Source organism: Megascapheus bottae, chromosome 7 (genome assembly GCF_031878675.1).
Source record: "Megascapheus bottae isolate mThoBot1 chromosome 7, mThoBot2.hap1, whole genome shotgun sequence".
In the NCBI taxonomy this organism is placed as follows: Eukaryota; Metazoa; Chordata; class Mammalia; order Rodentia; family Geomyidae; genus Megascapheus; species Megascapheus bottae.
In genome coordinates, this window is record NC_143515.1 from 73601557 (window position 1) to 73618489 (window position 16933).

General features: G+C 45.3%; 1 protein-coding gene across 1 annotated transcript in view; it reads right to left on the reverse strand.

Annotated features, from left to right (window-relative positions):
* Window positions 1-3521: 3521 nt before the first annotated feature.
* Window positions 3522-16933, reverse strand: part of Vsnl1 (visinin like 1) — an 89410-nt gene continuing 75998 nt past the window's right edge. The window contains exons 3-4 of the mRNA XM_090337425.1: window positions 8962-9177; window positions 3522-4796 (exon numbers count right to left, since the gene is read on the reverse strand). Of these exons, the coding sequence (XP_090193551.1) occupies window positions 4599-4796; window positions 8962-9177 (414 nt within the window). The 3' untranslated portion in view covers window positions 3522-4598. The remainder of the gene's footprint in view (window positions 4797-8961; window positions 9178-16933) is intronic.

Below are 16933 nucleotides of genomic sequence, written 5' to 3' on the forward strand. Positions count from 1 at the left end.
TCAAACCTGTAGGCAGGTTTGGTAAACATTCCAGGAGTCCCTTTGGCTTCGGTATGTATAGTTGAGAGTGAGACAAGCATGGCAAGAGTGAGCAAATATTTGGGCCAGTTTGCAGAGTTGCACACGAGAGAGGTCACAGTAAGTAGAACACAGAAATACCCAGTTTTGATGACGAGAGGCAGTGGACTTGTGATGAGAATGCTGTGAGGAATCAGACCACCTGGCCTGAAGAACTGGGTGTGAATGCTGCCATTCATGTTGGAAGAAGAGCAGGATGATGAACGAGAGAGCTGTTTGGAGAGAAGAAGAAAAGGCTCTGGTTTACACTGGTGGCATTTGATACTTGTTTGGATGCTAGTATAGTAACTTTTCATTGTAAAACAGTAGAAGTGGAGTCTAAAGGTATGTATCTTACCTGCAGATATTCTCAGAAATTCCAAATTGTATAATCAAACTGATCAATCTAATTGTTTTAAGAGAAGCTAAGACAACTGTGTTGAGAGCTCTAATTGGCCATTAGTGCCTTGCTACACCCCCTACCCATCTTCTATTTAGGCCTTTTCAGGGTGTCTCTTGAAGCCTGGAGTTACTTGAAATAGTTTCCAAGCATTAGGGAGAAATAAGCATCTGTTTTAAGAACAGGGTTTGTATTTATCCAAAGATAAAATTGATTCTGAATCAATTAAAGAAAAAAAGTGAAGTGTCTGTGCTGTTCATTGCCCTTTTAAAAATAAGCAGAGAAAATATGAAAACTTTGGATTTCTAAATAAAGGGGGAAAAATTAAGAACAGCAATGGGGGTTAAATAGCTCCTCAGTATGACAGCTGAGTGTGCACTAGACCTAGAAGCTGGGCCCAGTTGAATGGCATACCTGTAGTGGGTACTTGGTGAAGAAAGCACAACACTTTGGCTGAGATAGGAGGGAGGTCAGGGATCCTGGTTCCTGAGGTGTGGTTGTGTGTAAGTGGAACCGTGGTGGAGGGATGCATTGAATACACATCTCAGTTCCTGTACACTTTCACTATTCGTCCATTTAGTACTTATTCCCTGTTTCTCTGTTCTTCGTTCTCAGTAACCATATTTTCCAGAAGTGGCTACCACAGTAAGTCCTTCCTATGTTCTTCCAGAATTTTATAGAAAATCCCCCCCCCCCCTTTGTTGTGGGTCATGGAGCTTGAACTTTAGGCCTGGGTGCTGTCCCTGAGCTCTTCAGCTCAAGGCTACCGCCCTACCCTTGAGCCACAGCCCCACTTCCAGTTTTCTAGTGGTTAATTGGAGATAAGAGTCTCATGGTCTTTAGTGCTTGGGCTGGCTTTGAACCACTATATTCAGATATTAGCTTCCTATAGAGTCTCTTCTTAATCTAGATTTGTAACTTACCCTCTAGGGGTTCCAGTAGGAACATTTCCAAGCTGAGCTTTTCTCTTAATTCCTGACATAGAAACCATGAGAAATGTGTGATGATTGTTTCTTGTTAGATCTAGGGTTTGAATTGTTATGCAGCAGTCCCACTGTTACCCACTCCTTTAGAAATCATTGTAATGGCATATTTTCTATGTGGGAGTTCTTTTGTAAAAATAGATTTTCACATTTTCACTACCATGTTTCTCAATACGTTTTGTTTCACCATCACACTTAGGTTGTCTAAGTCTAGGTTGTGTATATATCAGTCTGTTGTTTTCAGCTGATCTGTACTATCATTATATTTTTACTTCACCTCTGAACCACTAGATTGCCTCCAGAGTTCACACCACAAATAGACCAGTACAAATGACTTTGGTCACATTTCTGTATGACCCTCGGAGAGCCAGTCTTGCGGATAGGAAGGAGTGCTGGGCCGGAGTGTATGTGTGCATAATTCTGTGTACAGCTGGTTGCCGTCAAGATCACTGTGTCTGCCAACCTATACCAATCACAGCACCAAGAAAATGACAAAGTTCTTACTTGCTAGCCCAATTTCTACATTTTAGTTAGGACTAGTGAATTTGCTGGAGGGTTTGTTATTGTTAAGTGGCCAAGATAGCCACTGTTTTCTTCCCTCACTCTTTTCCCTGCTCCCTCTCTGCCTTCCCATCTTCTTTTCCAAAAGATTTTCAGAAAGCACCTCCCCTGCCTAATGCCACCATACCACAGTGTTTTATTTTCTTTCTCTTGTGCTTTCCCTCCTACGTGGAATCACACACACACACACACACACACACACACACACACACACACACACACACACACACACACACACGCTTAGTGGCTTTCTCACACTCCCATTAGTGTGGGTCCACTGAAGATTTGTAGTGAATGATTACCCCAGTCTGACTTAGACAGAGGACCCCAGGAACCCTCCCCACCCTCAGCTCTCCCACCCCCTCCTCACTAAGTAGGAAAAAGAATTTCGGAGGCATTTGACCCCTTGGATCTCTCCTTGCTAGGTTTTGAGCTCATGGTACATAGAGGGGAAAGGACACTAAGATATTTAATTAGCACTTGGAATTGTCCTCTCTATGGGCAAAATTTGGGTTCTCAGTCTTTCAGATACCTGTGCCTCAGTGTTCGGCGAGTTTATAGGTTTGCTTAGTTTCTTGCTGAATAGAGGAATGAAATCATTATGTCCTGGTCACTAGTATCATTGAATGATCCAAAGATTAGGCAAGAACGGGGGGGATTCCACTTTATTTCTAAAAAAAAAAAAAAAAAATGCATCTGGGCACTAGTGGCTCATGCCTGTAATCTTAGCAACTCAGGAGACTGAGATCTGAGGACCGCAGTTCAGAGCCACCTCAGGCAAGGGAGTCTGTGAGACTCCTCATCTCCAACTAACCACCAGAAAACTGAAAGTGGTGCTGTGACTTAAATGGTAGCGTGGTACCCGTGAGTGAAAAAGCTCAGGAACCAACACCAAGGCCCTGAGTTCAAGCCCCATGACCGCCAAAAAAAAAAAAAAAGCTTGAAAAATACAGTGCTGCACAGTCTTAAGCCAAAGAGCCACTAGCTCTACCTAACAAAGTACAAAGTAATTGAAATAAAATTGAAGTTTCTTCGTCACATTAGGCATTCCTGAAGGGCTCCATAGCCACATGTGACTAGTTCACATGCAGATGTTCCCATAATCAATGGAAGTAAGATGATGTGAGGATCTGGTAGATACAAGTAAGCGACCAGTACAATTGAAATAACTCCCCAGAGTGTAGCCTTGCAAAACACACACACACACACACACACACACACACACACACACCACAGTTTATAGTCAAGAGGAAAGAATATTGGAGGGCATTGTACGGAGATGCATCTCCACAGACCACATTCCGAACACGCCAACTTGCTTGAGAATTCTTGATGGAATTTCTCCTGTCTGTTTTCCCTCATTGAAGCCAAGAAAGTTTTGTCCCATCATTAGAAATACAATTTAGCACACCATTTATGTAAGAGGCAGCAGTCTTTCCCACTGGCCTATCTCAGAGACCTCTCAGCCCACAAAACATGCCTTCCCCCGAGTTTTATAGAACATAATGTTAGCACCAAAGTCACACTGAGATATAGTTTATTGTCATATGATGAGCATTTTTTCATAATGAACAGTCTTCTCTTTTAAATGTTACATGCCATGTTGATTGTCCCTCTGGGGAAATGGCCTGGATGAAAAAGTTGCTTTATTTCCCTTTTGTCGTTTAGTTCTTCAGATTACAAAGATGTGTATTTAAAGGGTTTAATAAGTTGTTGCTGGCTGACCCTTGATTATTAGAGCATTTTTTTTCAGGTTTAAAATTGTAAAAGAGGGAGGGTGTAAAAATAAAATGCTATAAACTTGTGACAGTACCACCTTTTTGGAAGCCTTTGAAAATAAGCAAAAATCAATACATTTCTATCATTTTTTTTCAGGAAATAATCTCTTTGTATATGTCTTTACTTTCAATAAGTATCTTTGTGTATATGTATAGATATATAGATAGATATACTTAATGAGTCATTTAGCAGGATTTTAAAATTTTATACTGCATTCATCCAAAACAGCTCTTTCCAGATTGATAGGATGCAAATGAGGTAAGAATTAAGGCAAACCCAAAAGGCATGCAAGTATAGTACATTTATATTCACTGATAATACAAGCTGTTGTGTATGGACCAGACATAGGAGTGAGGGGCCCCTCTGCCTGTCTAGTACTATTTTACAGGAGAATGGTGACACAGCTCATAATTACATTACTATGGGGGTCTCAGTGCTACTAACATTATGTAATCAAGGAAAAACAAGCATTAGCAAAACACGTACCAGAAATCATAGAATTCTTTGCAGCACATTTCTGCCCAGGCTTTGGAAGAGGAATTTTTTTATGAAATGATATTACACATATCACATTGTGGCAGGTTGTTCTGTTTTTTTTTATATATAATATATGCTTTTAAAATTCATTAGCAAATGACATTCTCATGCACACAAGTGTTTCAAACACAAGAAGCAAGTCCATTTATAGGTAGTCCAAGCGGTGTGTGTGTGTGTGTGTGTGTGTGTGTGTGTGTGTGTGTGTGTGTATGTATGTATGTGTAGCTGCAGACTGAATGGAACATCGAGACTTCCGTGCAGTCCATGGCATAGACATCAGCTCATTTTTGAATGTCACACTGCAGAAGTAATACAATGGAAGGGTCGCTCTTTGCAGCTTCTTTGAATTCATCCAGAGTGATCTGGTCATCTTTGTTCTTATCCATCTTGCTGAAAATCTTGTCTACCCGCTGCTCAGGAGTGAGACCATCCTCATTCATCTTCATCATGATCACAGTGCCTACCATTTTGTAGATAGCCTTGAAGGGAGGCGGGGACGTATAAAGTCAGTCAGCAGAAGAAACCCAGGAAGCAAAGAGCTCTCTCTACCTCTCCTTCATCTCACTGGGTTCCCACCCTTCAAGATTTAGCTTTCCTTCCCCAAATGAGGTTCCATTCCCAGGCTTCAAGTTACCATGGTAACCCATAAGCATCGTCTCCGACAGCATACTCACACTGTATTATAGTAACTACTTTGCCTTCCCCACCAGATAATACGTTATATGAAGCTGAGAATCATGTCTTGTTCTTACTTCTGTAACTCCGGGGCTTGGCCCTATGCCTGTCATATAGTAGGTCTTCAATAGTCTTCAAAAGTACTGTCAATTTTTAAAATATCAATTTACTTGGCTGGAGGATAGGAAATGGAGTAAAGAGGCAGTAGGAGGAAGGAGCAAGGAGATGAAGCTAGAAGCAAAGATCAGAATATAAAGTCCTCTTACCGGTAATAATGATTTTGAGCTTGTTAGAAAGGAACCCACCCCCTAAGTGGCTTTCAATAAGGGCATGTGTGATGTAATCAACTAAGTCTTGAGGTGAATTAGAAATAGGAGAATTTGGGATGATTACTGGCTTTCTGTCTGGAGGAAGTGGAGAGAAAAGGTCACTCAGTGGTGAGATGAAGAATCATAGATTACAAATAGGCTCAGGAAAGCAAATGTTCATGATTTTTTAATTTCAAAAAGTCTGACTTGAAATGAAAACAACAGTCAGTGAATGTGGGAGTCTTAGGTAAAATTAGGTCCCTATGACAAGGCTCATATAATGTATTTAGAAAGCCAAGCCACGTATTAAAATTTAGCTCTGAAACATTAGATTAGGTAAGTCGGAGAACGCAAATGGCTGCCTTTCTCCAGGTCCATGCGTGATTCATATGGATTCTCAACAGGGACTTCGCCCATGTTGCAGTGGTTTTCCTTCTAGAAAAGTGTCCTAATGCTAGGTTTTGGTAGATCAGAAGGCTGAGATGGGAGGATTGTGATAAGCTACCTCAGACAAAGAAGTTCCTTAGACTGTTAGTTTCCAATTAACTAGCAAGGAACTGGAAGTGGAACTTTGAACCATAGCATTTCATTTTCTGATGGTCAACTGGGGATGTCTCCAGCTGGCTTGGAACTGCGATCCTCAGATCTCAGCACCTGAGTAGCTAGGATTATAGGCATGAGCCACTAGCACCTCCCTGCTTGTGCTTTTCTAAGAAGGAATAATTAAATCTGAAGCATCTTTCAATCACATGGATTCATTTTTCCTGTGTTGAGCACTCCAATTACATCATCCTGTTCCTCTGGGGTTCCACAGATCTTCCTCTTCGATCTCCATTGATGAGTACCTGCCTCGGTTATCCTGGCCTCAGTCACTTGTCTGGGCACTGGCCCCCTGGTCAGTGGCCTTCTTGATACCTTTTGTCTTTTTGTTTCTGATTCTCTGACACTGGGCCCTTGGAGAATGTTGGTCACAGGCTGCAGGGAGCCTATGGAAGAGAGGAGAGAAGTGGGGTGTAGTGGGCCAAGAAGACATGGTGAATGAAACGAGTTCACCTAGACCATGAGGGGTGAGAAGACTTGGTTGGGCACAGAGCCAAGAACATTGGGGCAAATTTGTGCACAGTTGAGTGTACAATGGGAAGGAGGCAAAGACGTGATGGTGCCAAGCTCAGTGAGTTCAGCTGCAGAGAACCACAGGTCTGTGCCCACAGCTGGAAGGCTTTGGGTAGAATGGAAGTGAGGAGACAGGACACAGAATGGAAGCTGCAAGACAGGCTATTGTGTTGGTTGATTGTTACTTTTAAGGCCACTGGCCAGTTGGTTATAGGAAAAGTGGCTTAGCCAAGGAGAATAGATGCAGTGCTGCTGGTTAGAAGAACTGGAACTTTGCAAAGTAATGGAGATGGTGATTGAGTTTATTATCATTCTGAGGGAAATGGGAAGTCAGAGGGGAGAAGAAGCTTGGAAAAAAGCTTTGTGTGGGAAGGTTATAGTGATCCTGGAGAGTCCAATGAAAGATGAACGAAAAAATGAAAAGAGTGAGAAGGATGAGAAGATGTTTATGCAGTAGCCAGCCATTCTCCTCATCTCTGGAAGGATATATGTGAATAAAGTCAGTACAGACAGAGAACTTGGGTGCTAGTTTAGTAGTCTCTTGGAAGGGGAATGGGCACTGAAGAAAGACCAGAAAGAACCAAGGGAGCAGGATAAACAACTACACAGGCAGGAAAGGACTGAGGGTGGATGGATGAAGGGCTGGGCATTGGAGGCAACACAGTGCCAAGTTCCAGGCTCAGTTCCAGGTTCTGGAGGGTGTGTGTGTTGGGGGAGGGGGAGGGGAGATGAGCAGTGAGCAGGCAGAGCCTTCTTCTCACCAGTGACTATTCCCTTAGGCGCTCTTCCGCATACCCAGGCAGGAACAGCCCCTTCTTGCTTGGGGGTCAGGTGACACTGGGAGGGGTGGACCCATTTGGAAAGGCATGTCACCCATTTGGGTGACATTGGCAGGAACCAGGGAAGTGAACGAGGAGAAGGGGAGGTGAGAAGGAGACCAAGCCTTACAGGAAAGCCAGGGAGGCTGCCATATCAGGAAGGCAGGCGATGAGGAGAGATGGGGAAGACGGGAGCCAGAGCAGAGGCAGAGGAATCCTGAGGGGTTGCAAACACAACTACAAAATCCCCTCAGATGTGGTAAAATAGAGGCACCAAGAAGAACAGCAGGAAGGCACCAGACGCAGGTGGCCACTGGGCAGGAGAAGGGCGGCCCAGGCCCTGTGTGTGTGACAAGCCTTCTGACCAGTCGCCACTGGCTAACGGCAACTCTGGGACAGCAGGAGCTCCACACATGGCTCTGTGACTTCTTGAGCTGTACTGCAGCGGTGGAGTAGACGTCAAAACTGGGTGCCCCAGGTCAAAAGTTTCTTAATGAAGACCCAGAAACACAACAAATTAAAGAAAGTTTGGACAAATGTGACTGCAGAGCTTCTATATGGCAAAGGACATAGCTAGCAAGTTAAACAGAAAGCCCACAGAATGGGAGATCTTTCACTAGCTATACAACAGACAAAGGCCTCATATCTAAAATATATCTACAGCTAAAAAAATTGAATCACTCCAAAACACATCTTTAAAGAAACAATCATCCCATTAAAAAATGGGCCAAAGACCTTGGGACTACTCTGCAGAGGAAATAAGAATGGTCAATAGACACATGAAAGGCTCATCTCTGGCCATAAATGAAATGCAAGTCAAAACAACTCTAAGATTCCACCTCACTCCAGTTAGAATGGCCATGATCAAGAAATCTAATAACAGATGCTGGTGGGGATGTGGCCAGGAGGGATCACTACTACACTGTTGGTGGAAGGGCAAACTCGTTCAACCACTATGGAAAGCAGTATGGCAGTTCCTCAAAAGACTAAACATAGAGCTCCCCGATCACCCAGCAATTCCACTACTTGGCATTTACCCAGCCGTCCAGAAACAAGGACAGACTAAATCCACTAGCACAAGGATGTTCATTGCAGCACTATTTACCATAGCAAAGATATGGAACCAACCTAGATGTCCCTCAGTTGATGAGTGGATCAACAAGATGTGGTATTTGTACACAATGGAATTCTATGCTGCTGTCAGAAAGAATGACATCGCCCCATTTGTTAGGAAATGGAAAGACTTAGAAAAAAATCATATTAAGTGAAGTAAGCCAGACTCAAAAGAACATAGCCTCAATGGTTTCCCTCATTTGTCATAATCAGTAGAAACCTTGGGCCATACAGTAGGACGCTAATTGAAAGGACCTCTAGGATCTAGAAACAAAAGCCATATAATGAGTGATTATTGTCCTTAATGTACTAGGTTATCTCTCATCTCTTTTGTTGTCCCTTGGTTATCTCATGTGGTTACAGTATCTCACCTTGTTACCTGATATACTGTATATACCACTATTTGTTTATTTGAAATAGGAAAGGGAAGGGGGGAGAACACGATGATTGGGAGGGGGTGGAGGGGAGGGAAATGGGGACCACGACATGAGAGAGGGTAGGGTGTCAGTGTGTGAGGCGAATATAAGTGTGACCCCTCTACACATTACAATAAACGAAAAGGGAGCCCACCCGGCCAGCGCGGGGTGCTGCGTGGCCGGCCGCGCCCCGCGCCTCACCTCGATGATCTCCAGCATCTCCACCCGGGTGATCTTGCCGTCGCCGTCCAGGTCGTACATGTTGAAGGCCCAGTTGAGCTTCTGCTCAAAGCTGCCCCGGGAGGTGATGGACAGGGCGCAGATGAACTCTCGGAAGTCGATGGTGCCGTCCCCATTCTTGTCGAAGGTTCGGAAGGCGTGCTGGGCAAACTTGGAGGCATCTCCGTAAGGGAAGAACTGCAAAGCAAGAGCACCGCAGGTCAAGGGCAGGAGCGGAGCATGCGCAGGCGCAGAAGGAGGGCTCCGCCTGCAGAGAAGGAAGCGCCCCGGAGCTATTCCCTTTGTAGCCACGGGGTGGGGCTGCTGAGGCCGGGCTGGCCTCCCCAGCTGCAGTGCTGCAGTGCTGCAGTGGTGTGTGTGTGTGTGTGTGTGTGTGTGTGTGTGTGTGTGTGTGTGTGTGTGTGTGTGTGTGTGTGTGTGTGTGTGTGTGTGTGTGTGTGTGTGTGTGTGTGTGTGTGTGTGTGTCCTCCTCTCCTGGGTGGCAGGGACAGGACTGGCTGGCCTCCCCAGCTGCAGTGGTGTGTGGGTGTGTGGGGGGGAACCGTCTCTCCTGGGTGTGGCAGGGACAGGACTGCTAGCCATAGGCTGCAGTGCAACTGCCAAGTTTGGCTGGCTGGGACCTGGTTCTCCATCCACTGCCCCCCCACCCCCACCCCCAGCCCCTCAGCTCCATCTCAGTCTCCTCTCCTCCCTGGGTAAGAAGTCTGGCATTTCTCACTTCTTTATACAGTGCCTTTTCTTTTGAAGAACAATTATTTAAAATAGACTCCTTTATGTGTGATACCTAAAGAGGTTTCTTCCTGGAGCCAGAAGTGACAAGTGGGCCCCGGGAAGGATGGGGAGCTAAGGCCTCAGAGAGTCCCTCCCCCAATTCCCAGGGCCCCTTGAAGCTTGTCACAAATAGCAATGGCAATTAGATGCATCCTGACGCCACAGAGAAATTGAGTACAGTTCAAGGTATGCTAGGATTGCTTTTGCCTGGATAAACGCAGCAGCTCCAAGCCCGCCAGGTTGGGTGCTCCTGTTCTTTTCTAAGTTTTGCATCAGGCTAGGGGCATGCCTGGCCCCCTCCATCCAACAGTCTTCTTCATGTGTGGAAGCTCTCCTTTTGGGTCCATGTGTGCAGCTTTCTTCTTGGTCCCTGCTGCCATCCTGTCCTATACTAGCAGTGTACTGGAAGGGAGGCAGATTCTCCCCAGAAATGAAATGTGCCTTTCCACACAAGAATTCAACAGAAATGATACCGGAATTTCAGAAGCAGGAGAGGCTGGCTCTGACGTAAGTCACAGATACAAGTCTGTTCTGATTCCTCTTCCTAGACAGCAAAACACCCAATGTTTATTGGTTTCAGATAAAAGCAATCCAGCTGGTGCTGGTGGCTCATGCCTGTAATCCTAGCTAGTCAGGAGGCTGAGATCTGAGGACTGGGATTTGAAGCCAGCTCAGGCAGGAAAGTTGGTGAGACTCTTCTCTCCAATTAATCACAGAAAAAGCCCAAAGTGGGGCCGTGGCTCAAGTGGTAGAGCTCTAGCCTTGAGCAAAAACTGCTCAGGAACAGTTCATAGGTCCAGAGTTCAAACCCCAGGACTGGCAAAAAAAAATAGTAATCATTTATTTCATTATCACAGAAGACAAACCCTAAAGAACCATTTTTGTATTCACTACATACATCTATGCGGATGTGAAGGACAACTTTGCCCTTTGTTTTCTGCTTGCTCGAACATACTCCATTCTTGTTATCCCCCATTTTTATTACTCCTCAGACTTTCCTTCTATACCAGGCCATGTGAGAGAGAGCAGGCCCTTCAAGCTCCTGGGTGCTCTAGGTGACACAGTACCAGGACCCACAGGCAAAAGGGGAACCCAACATGACATTTGCCATGGCTGTATTATCTATTAGGAGCTGGAGCAGGGGTATGGAGCACTAGGGCTGCACAAAGCATTCCTAAAGCTCATAAAGTGAGCAGAAGGGGTCTGGGGGAGGCAGCTGGGTGAAGAGATGTTCTCCCTCTTTGATCTGCTCAGCAGCATTCCCACTCATCCCCTGATATTTCCAGGGGCCAGGAACCTGAGGACTGGATCCCAGGTGCTGCGTTTAGAAGTGGGCATTTAGGAATGTGAAAACTGGTAAGCAATCCAGGGTTTCCTGTGCCTTGTGCATAGGTGATGGTCTTTGTTCTTTTCTACACAGCAGGGGCTGTTTGTTGAGGTATTCTGCTCCTCGTGATCAAATGGTCTGGGGAGAGCTGGCCTCAGAACGGAGCAGAGCCAGCCCTGGGCATGCTCTCAAGCTCCTTGAGGGCAGCTTGTCCACCAGCGTTTCCACAAACGGTGATAGGAGACCCCTGGGCATTTTTCTTCATACCTAGAGATTTCGGGCAATGGACCACCTCCACTTTCCTGTCCCTCACAGCATCCTTGACAGCTTTATCTAAAAATAGCTGGACACCTTAGGTCAGTATATTAAAATTTAACTCAGGCCTGAAAACCCTGAGAGAGAAATCGATCATGAAATTTGAGCTCTAAAAGTTGCATGTGCCTTGCAGAAGGTCTACTCTCTTGGCTTGTGCCAACCCTGAGTTTGTCTGGGTTGGACTAAGTGAGAGCTTGAGAGACCTCAGGGGTATGCAGGCCTTGTTTCTATTCCTTTGAAAACTCATTCTGGCATGCTCTAGTGCTCTGAGCTTTTCTAATGGTGGAATCCTGAGTGGATTGTCATGAAAAAATGCAACCATGCTGCCTCCAATCTCCAAGAGGAAGTCAGGTTCTTGAACTTATACTCTGTCCTCTTGGACCTGAAAAGCACCTATAATTGTTCAGCATTTGTTTATTGGTTTGTTTTAATATTTTATATATCTTGCTTCATCTTCATATTAGATGTTGACATGAAAGTATTTTTTTATAACTAGGATAGCAATGAATATTTTAAATTATAGATATCGTAGGACATACTGTATTATAGATTACACTGTTCATAATGTAGATAGAAATCAAGGTGATGCTGAAAAATTGTATCTACATAAAATATCGGAGTATTTCATTTAATCCTGATGATGAACCCTGACATTACGAATTTTATCTTGTGAATGAGAAATGGAAGCTTAGAAGATCAAGGTGTTTAGTTGCAAATGCCAGACTGTCTGAGACAGAGGTCGGATTTGAATGCAGATCTGTATGACCATTCCTGCTACACCTTGAGATTTCTCTTAATCAGATGTTAGCTGAGGAGATAAATTTCAATCCACATTTGTGGAGGCATTATGTAATTGGTACCCTCCATCTTTTCTGTGGCTGTATTTATCTCTGCAGTGCTTATCGCCACCTTCTGGCAGCCCCTGTGTACTGCAGTGAAATCACTTAAATGTTGCTGAGATACTTTTTAATGACTCGTTCATTCTTTAACTCAACAGATACTTATTCATTAGCTATTAATGTGTCAACACAGGGTTAGGTGTTGGCACTAAAATTTTTTAAAGCGCATTATGGATAACATAGGAAATAGATATTAATCAAACTGCTGAGGGATGAGGGTAGTTCTTAATAAGCATATAATAAAATATTCTTGAAGAAAAAAAATCAGCACCACAAATAAGTGTAAAATCTTCCTACAATAAATTTCAAGTGTTTAGATCCACAAATAAGAGCAATGTAAGTGCTTTTGAAAATTCAATTGCAGTCCCCTCCTCCACCTTCAGCCATAGCCTAGAGCTTCAGAGTCTGAAATTCTCAAGATCCTATAAATCCTCACAGGCCTCCCTCCCCTGAACAGACCAACACACTGGAGAAGAAATGCTTGTGGAAATGTTCGCAGTTGTGTTTCTTCCCAGGAAGGCAGTGGGAGCCTTGGCAAGAGTGACCATGTCCATGACAAAAGTCTCTCCTACAGATGGGCTGTCCCTGCCTTTCTTCGTGGGGAGTAAGGCCTCCAGCAGTCTACGTCCTCTCAGAGGCAGTGCCTGCCAGCCACTCTGCACTAACTAGGAACACTGTCTTCTCTAAGTCATCCAACAGGAGCCGATTGGTGGCTGAACAACAAAATAGTCCAAGCATACAAAGCCTTCCATCCCTGATGCTGCTCTCGCCTGTGCCCTCCCCAGCACCCTTTGGCACTTTCTTGCTACCCAAATATCTACGTCTTCCAGAAGCTGTCTTAAATTCAGGAAAGCATGGCGTTTTGCAGCCTGAGACTCTCTCGTGTTCTGTTGGTTCTCTGTTTATGACAGGGGAATAGGTTCTTTTGGAAGTTTCTCAGCTCAATGACTATACCAGGTCTTGGCAAAGACCCTCCACAGCTCTCCACTGTGACAGCAGAGGTGCTGTGCCTAGAGGGGTTAGGTGATAGCAAAGCCACAGTGAGTGCCATCTCTGTCCCTGGCTCTGCCATATGCCATATGCCCTGAAGGGTCCTCGGATCTCAGAATGGATTTCCGTTGTTAGTGTGAACAGAGCTCAGGGGAAAATGGGCCAGAACATCCCTGGGCTTTTCTGCTGCTTGTGTGTGGAGAGGCCTGTGTCTTATCCCTCCTGAATGCTCTTCTCTTGTTCTCTAAGGTCTGAATATCTGTGAACACAGATTCTGGCTTTCCCCATAATGGTCTTTATCATACTGTGAAACTGTGGCTCTAGGTGTGATGTCATCCTCTTATCTTGTTGACACCAGCAGCGTTTCTACCCCTTGAGGACAGCCTGGTCTTGGCTGAGACTTTCCAGACCTTGGTAATAACCACTGTAGCTGCACAAGATAAGCTGGCCCTCTCCCTGAGCTATCTCAGCTCAGTTCAAGTTTAAGGCCTGGGGGCGGGTCACCATTCTGGGTTAAGTTCCTAGCATCAATCCACACCACTCAGGGGCTAGAGTGGGTCCGAGGCCAGTTCCCCCTGTTAAAGTCCTGGCTTCCCCCTTTATCATAAGCCAATCGGAGACTTCTCCTCCTGGAGCAACATTGCAGCGAGGTTTCTAGACTGTCTTCCAGGGTTTTCATCTCCTTGGCCATGCTGCAGCCCCTCTGGGGATGTCTCAAGGTATCTATGGCTCTCAAACGTTCTCTGTTTTTGGTTTCTTTCCTGTCAGGCTTTCTCACTTCCCTTGGAAGCCCTCAGAGGGCAGAAGCCCAGTCCTAGTACTCTGGGAGCTGAGGCCTACGATTGAGGTGCCTAGCCTCTGCAGACCCTTGCAGCTGGGGAGGCAGGTGGTAATGGTAGACTCAACCATCTCAGTCCCTCCCCTCCCCGCTGCAGGCAAGCAGGTGGTTAGGGTCTGGGTCTCAGTGCACCTTTCCAAGCTGCTAGTTGATGCAGTGACCTTGAGGTCTCCCAGCTGATAAGGTCCGTGAGGCCTAGAATGGGATCCTCTGCCTTGGCTGGCTGCCTCATTGGCTGACATGACACCATTGTCATCTCCTAACGTGTCCTGCTCTCAGGCTCCCTCACCCATTGTTCCCACAGCTCCAGAGTGAGCAGAGCTTTTTCCTAGGTCGCAGAGACCCTGGAGTCCAATCCCCACCTCTGTCCTGCCTCTGGTAAGCTCTGCTTCCTGCTCTTGTCACTCCCCAGAATCCTCTCTGTTCGCTCTGGTTACAGTGATGTGGTAAGACCAGTGCCATACCTCTGCTTTCATCTGGGAAGCTCCTTTTCTGTCCTCAGTGCACTTTACCCCTGTCCATTCTTCAGACCTTGGCTCTGTCTTCATTGCCTAGAGAAAGAATTCTCTAGGCCAGGTTAGATTCACCAATGCACTCATCTTTACAGGGTCCCCTCCCTGCCAACATTTCTCATAGTTTGGAAGAAGTGTTCATAAGATTACTGTCTCATGTCTTTCTCCCCTCACCAGCTCCAAGCTAAATGGAAGGCAGGGAATGCTTTTCCCAGTTCCTGGTATAAAGCCAGGCACCCAGTAGGTGCTCAGTAAGTATCAGTTGAATAAACACTGGACTCAGCACTGCAAAGCTATTTTGGGTCCCACTGGCCAATGAGAAAGCTGAAATGTACACTGAAGGCATCTTCAGTCAGCTGTGCTAAAGAAGGCTCACGATTTGGCCTCAGGACTCATTCTCATTACTACTTTAGCTGATGATTCAGGAGAAGATGATTCATCCTAGAGCAGCCCTGATACTCACTCACGTGGATGGTTGAGAGAGAGACAGTTTCCCTTAATTAGAAATGGTGAGTCCAAAAACAGGTTTCCTGCCAAAACATCCATTCAATAGATCTTTGCAGAAGCCCCAGGTGCCAGGCTCTGTGCCCAGCTCTGTGTGGATAGGGACCGGGGTGGACAAGGAGCAGGAGACCTGGTCCCTGCCTTCTGGTAAATGCAAGAGGTAGACACAGCCCTAACCACAATACATCACTCTCCCACATCCCAGCAGACTACCAGATCCAGGGATCTTCTCAGCACTGTCCTTTCCTCGCCCTCTGGGTAGCAACATGCATTTCCTAGGATCACTGCTGTCTAGCACTGAATGAAATCTTTAAGCCTAGGCAATACTAATAACTGGTGGTTCTTTTTTTTTTTTTGCCAGTCCTGGGCTTGAGTCAGGGCCTGAGCACTGTCCTTGGACTTTTCTCAAGGCTAGAGCTCTACCACTTGAGCCTTAGCACCATTTCTGGCTTTTTTCTATGTATATGGTACTGAGGAATCGAACCCGGGTCTTCATGCATGGTAGGCAAGCACTTTAACCACTAGGCCAAACTCCCAGCCCCTAACTGGTGGTTCTTGGACAATGGCATCTACCTGTGAGAAAAACAGCCTGGGACTGTTTGTAGAGGAAGCAGCTTTGGATCTTGGGGTAGTGTGCAGTGCTCATTTCTGACCCAGCCTGGAGTTCTCTGCTCAGATCTGATGGGGCTTCACCATCATGAGCTCCATCCAGGTTCATTAGATGCCTTTTGTGAGTGGGGAAGCAAGACAGAGGCACAAGAAATCCCCACCGCTCACGTTTCCAGACCTCCACTTCAGAATTCTCACCATGGAAAAAGCCCCGAGCAGCCTAATGTTAAAAGAATTGTGTTAATCTCTGCTGAGTCCTCGTTCCTCTCAAGATAGGATCTGGTCTACTGTGAGTGCATGATATGTGCTTAGGGTACCAGGAAAAGTTGCCAGATTAGCTGGACAGAGTGTCTGCATGTGATTTGGGTCAAAGCCATTTTATTTCTTAGGAAAAAGCTTAACAATTTACTTTTAGCTATAATGTTGTGTTCATTTTTGTGATATCTAAGAGTGAGATCAGAAAGAGAGAGAGAGAGAAACAGAAGTGAGAGGAAAACGAGAGAGAGGAGGAAGAAAGCAGGGAAAGGGAGGGAAGGGAAAGAGGTGGGGGAGAAGGAGAGGAGAAAGGAAGAGGACTGGGTGAGGGAGGGGAAGAGATGAGTGAGAGAGGAAGAAAAAAAGGAGAACAAATCAAATAATACATTTGACAAATGAGTAACATTTTCTTTCTTTTTTTGATTTCTCATTGACCAGGGTACCTATTGTCTCCTGTTCTGATTATAAGATTAAGTTTAGAAGGTGAATAACTTTCTTTGAAAATGCATAGCTTTTCTGTCTTTCCTTCCTTCCTTCCTTCCTTCCTTCCTTCCTTCCTTCCTTCCTTCCTTCCTTCGTATTGTCTATGTTAATATCACGTCTCCATAGCTATATCTAAATCTGTCCCTATCTCAGTCTCTGTCTCAGTTGGAAGTGTCACAGACCCTGAAGGACACTCATTGAGAATTTAGATTCTAAAATCAAATGAAGTTTCTTTACTTCTGTCCAATATACAAGTTGGGCCCATGGAACAGCAGAGAATTCCTATGAAAGATAGGTCAATAATAAAGCATACTTGGGAAATAGTCACCTGTTTCCCATTTAGATCCATCCTGCCAGATCAGATTGTTTCCTCACTTTTAAAGTAAACTGAAACAAGGTAAGGGCTGAGGAGTGTAGAAGGTGCTGGTAG